The 3,570-nt window shown below is 40.7% G+C and overlaps 1 protein-coding gene across 1 annotated transcript in view; it reads right to left on the minus strand.

The window, feature by feature from the left end:
• The window catches only part of MYBL1 (MYB proto-oncogene like 1), a 59,393-nt gene that overhangs the window by 22,189 nt on the left and 33,634 nt on the right, over nt 1-3,570 (minus strand). Inside the window, exon 9 of the mRNA XM_019527749.1 lies at nt 676-909. Coding sequence (XP_019383294.1) covers nt 676-909 — 234 coding nt within the window. The remainder of the gene's footprint in view (nt 1-675; nt 910-3,570) is intronic.

The following is a 3,570-nucleotide window of genomic DNA, read 5'->3' on the forward strand; positions in this document are numbered from 1 at the left end:
CCCCCCCCCCCCCCCCCCCCCCCCCCCAAAAAAAAATAATCAGGAATTTCAGGACCTTAAAGTTGCATTCATAACATTTCAGGTCAGCAAGATTCTCTCAATTTGAGATTACATGGTACTCAAGATTTTTAAACCATTCATAATTCACTGGAAGAATTCACACTGTTGTTTAGTATAACTTTTCACACAAAAAACATTTTAAACCTTCATTTATACTTCATTCTCTACCCATCCCCTCATCCACCCTATATTTTTTAATATACATTACAGGTCAGGATAGAAGTAGTATGATACAGCTGATATTGTTTTCTTGGTTCTAATGACCAAATATGTCTGGTATTTAAATCCAAGTTGTACATTTACATTTTATATCAGGGCTTATAGTTTAAAAGTTTATTATATTCTGGATAAATTATTTTTCCTATACTTCTTGGGAAAATCCTAGAATTTTAGACAAAGATCAATAGAGAGCTATATAGAGCTTTAAACGCATGACAGCTAACAAAGCAAGGGCTCAATCCAAGTGAAACCATACTTAACAAGAACTATATAATGTAATTGAAATGCATTCTATGTACTTAGCACTTTAATTGGTAATTCACAACATTTAATATTCAAACATTACATCTTTATTGAAAAAAAGAGAAGAAAATGTTCACACATATCCAGACTTACAGATTCAATAAGCTCTAGTGTTTCTGCAAATTCTGGAATAGTCTGTAAAGATGACAACACTGCATTTGCCTCCACAGCCAAGTACTTGGTCGGTGAATTCTGCTGAAGAGAAGCACCCTGGGCTTCATCCATGCTATAAAACTCGCCTGTCTGCTCCCCAAGGTTATTTAGAGTATTAGATACACTGTCTTCCATGATGAAGCTTCCAGACCAACTGGACAAACTTGCAGTTTGCTATAAGTATAAAGAAATGTATCAATCATTTATTGAAGTTAGAAATAAATCTGAAATTGCGTGTTGCTGGTAAGTTTCATAAGACAGACTTATGGACAGATTGTTTTGGATCCAACTAATGCTGACATTCATTTATTATTCTCTAGTGGAGGTACCCTGCAATCATTTTCTTCATGTCAGTAATCTCTACCTTCTCCCACTAAAAGTACGTTTGGCATTAGGCCATTATATCTTGTTATTTCACACTCAACATTTTTTCTCTTATAAGATGTATTCCTTTATCTTATAAAGATTCATAAATTAAAAATGTTATGCACAGTTCATTATAGCTTGTATTCAAAGGTAATCAGTTATGTAAATTTCCCCTACTCCTGAGCAAATGTACCAAATTATCTGCATGTTTCAAAAGATAAATTCAGATTAAGAAACAGGTCTAGTCACCCTAGCAGCAAGATCAAATTTATGAGTATAGATTAGTAAAAAGTGAAATACATTATTGTTAAACTATTTTGCCGCATTACTTACAGTGCAAGCAGTAGATTTTCACTTTTGTTTATAGTCTCCTTGACTACCAGCTTCTTATGCAGCAGCAAAACATTGCAACGTTTACTCAGAAACACGGGAAACTGATCAGATGAGTTCCATCTAGTACAGCATCTGACAGTGCCCAGAAACAAAGGTTTCAGAAGAACCCTACATTATGCAGCCATGGAATAATCAGTTCTTACTCTCCCTGCCTCTTCCTCCCTTTCCCCCAGCTACCCAAGTATCCTGACGTATAAGAGAACACCTTAAACCCTGAAACATGCAATTTATTCATGGGTGAAGCTTTAGAAGAGATGTAACTGGATAGTCTTGATAACCAGATTAGTAATCAACTTTTTTGGAAACATGCCAAGTTCCTGGATTCTACTTTCTGGGTCAACTTCCATTGTGCAGTTAAATGTTGCATTCATTTTGTTTTTAATCTGCAGCTTTTTCACTTCCACCAGCCAATCCCTAGGGGTGGAAAGAGATAAGGCCTTTTGTCACTTTTGTTCATTTTGTGCCACCTTAAAAATGTTTGCTTGGTCTTTGTGCCACCATGAAGATGTCTACATTGCTCGTCATACCATGACAAAGGTGATACCAATTTGTGCCACTCTTCAGCAGTGAATGTCTGTTTACTTTGCGATGGGAGAGCACCAGCAGCCCAAAGCTGCCCACACTCTCCAGCTGCCCCAGGAAGGTGTTCTGGGGGTTTGAGAGACCTAGGAATTCCCAAGCAGGATCAGGGCCCTTAAGCCCTGGGAGCACCTGCCCAACCTACCCTGCTTAACAGGAAGTGCCCCAGAGATCCTGGGAGAGCATACTGGTAAGTGGGAAAAGTCAGGCAGGAGATCCCAGAGTCTGAGGGGCCTGATCCTGCACAGGAATTTATAAGGTTTGCAAGACAAGGCTCCTCAAGACCCAGAAAAACATGTTGCCCACTGTCTTGCCTGTTTGTGCTGCACAGCAATGGGCAAAGTCTTTTGTGCTGGCACAGTCGATATGCTTCATTTAGTGATGTCCATTTCTAGCCCTGTTCTTGCATTTTAATACAAATAAAAGAGCAGTTCCTGTTCTTCCTTTGCTGATTTAGGTGACAGTTAACAGCATATAAAAGATATCACCAATGACTTGGAATACAAAGTCATAGTGAACTGCATATAAGAACTTACGAATCTTTAGAAGATATAAGAATGCTCCTTGTAAGGGAGTGCTGAGTACAAACTAAACAGAACTAAGAATGTAACTGAAATACTGTAACTCAGACTTTCATCGTGTCCCGTTCCCTCTTCTGCTTTCTACAGTAAACAATCCTCATCTTTTCAGAACAGCATTTTCCAGGCCTTGGATTATTTTCACCACTTTTCTCCAAACCTCTTCTGCAATATCATTTTTAAAATGGAGACACCAATGCTGGGTTAGTCTACTCCATTTCTTATCCATTGTAACTTTGTGCAGCTGTGGTCAAGAAAAGGGCAGGCATCAAGCATAGGTTTACAAAAAGCAGCCTCTTGCTGGAAGTATTTCTTGATACTATAATTTAGAACTTTATAGGGTAAACACAGATTCCTTTGTATTTAATCAGGAGCACACATTTGCAATAGTGTTTCCTACATATCCAGGTTCTTTGCGGTCCTGCCCATATCTGAAATTCCTTCTGCAGTCCTGCCTATAGGCACCAAGTATGTCGGGGCCCAAGGGCCCAACCTCCCCCCCACCTTGGGAAGACGGTAGGGTTATCACCTGTCCCTAACTGGGTGGTACAGTCACAAAACGGGAACATCAAGTCCCAGTCCCAGGCTGCATGACTCCAGGACAGCATTGGTCCCAGATTCTCAGTATCGTGCAGGTATCTGGTTTTTCCATTCACTGTGGAAAAATGCAGGAAACGGCAGGTTTCCCCTTGCAGGCTGGCAGAGTTTCAGCCTTCAAGGAGCAGGATGCAGGGGGGTGGGGGGAGATCAGGCACAGACATGCATGGGTGTGCACGCACACACTGCACATTGCCAGGAATACAGCCCCAGGCAGCGGTGGAAAGCAGCTCTCCCAGCTTCCTGCAGGTACGTCTATGAAGAGGGGAGGCACATTGAGGCCCCCACAGCAAAGTGGGGAGTGACCACAAGATGAACATGA

Source organism: Gavialis gangeticus, unplaced genomic scaffold (assembly GCF_001723915.1).
Source record: "Gavialis gangeticus isolate Ggan-Ray unplaced genomic scaffold, GavGan_comp1, whole genome shotgun sequence".
Taxonomy (NCBI): domain Eukaryota; kingdom Metazoa; phylum Chordata; order Crocodylia; family Gavialidae; genus Gavialis; species Gavialis gangeticus.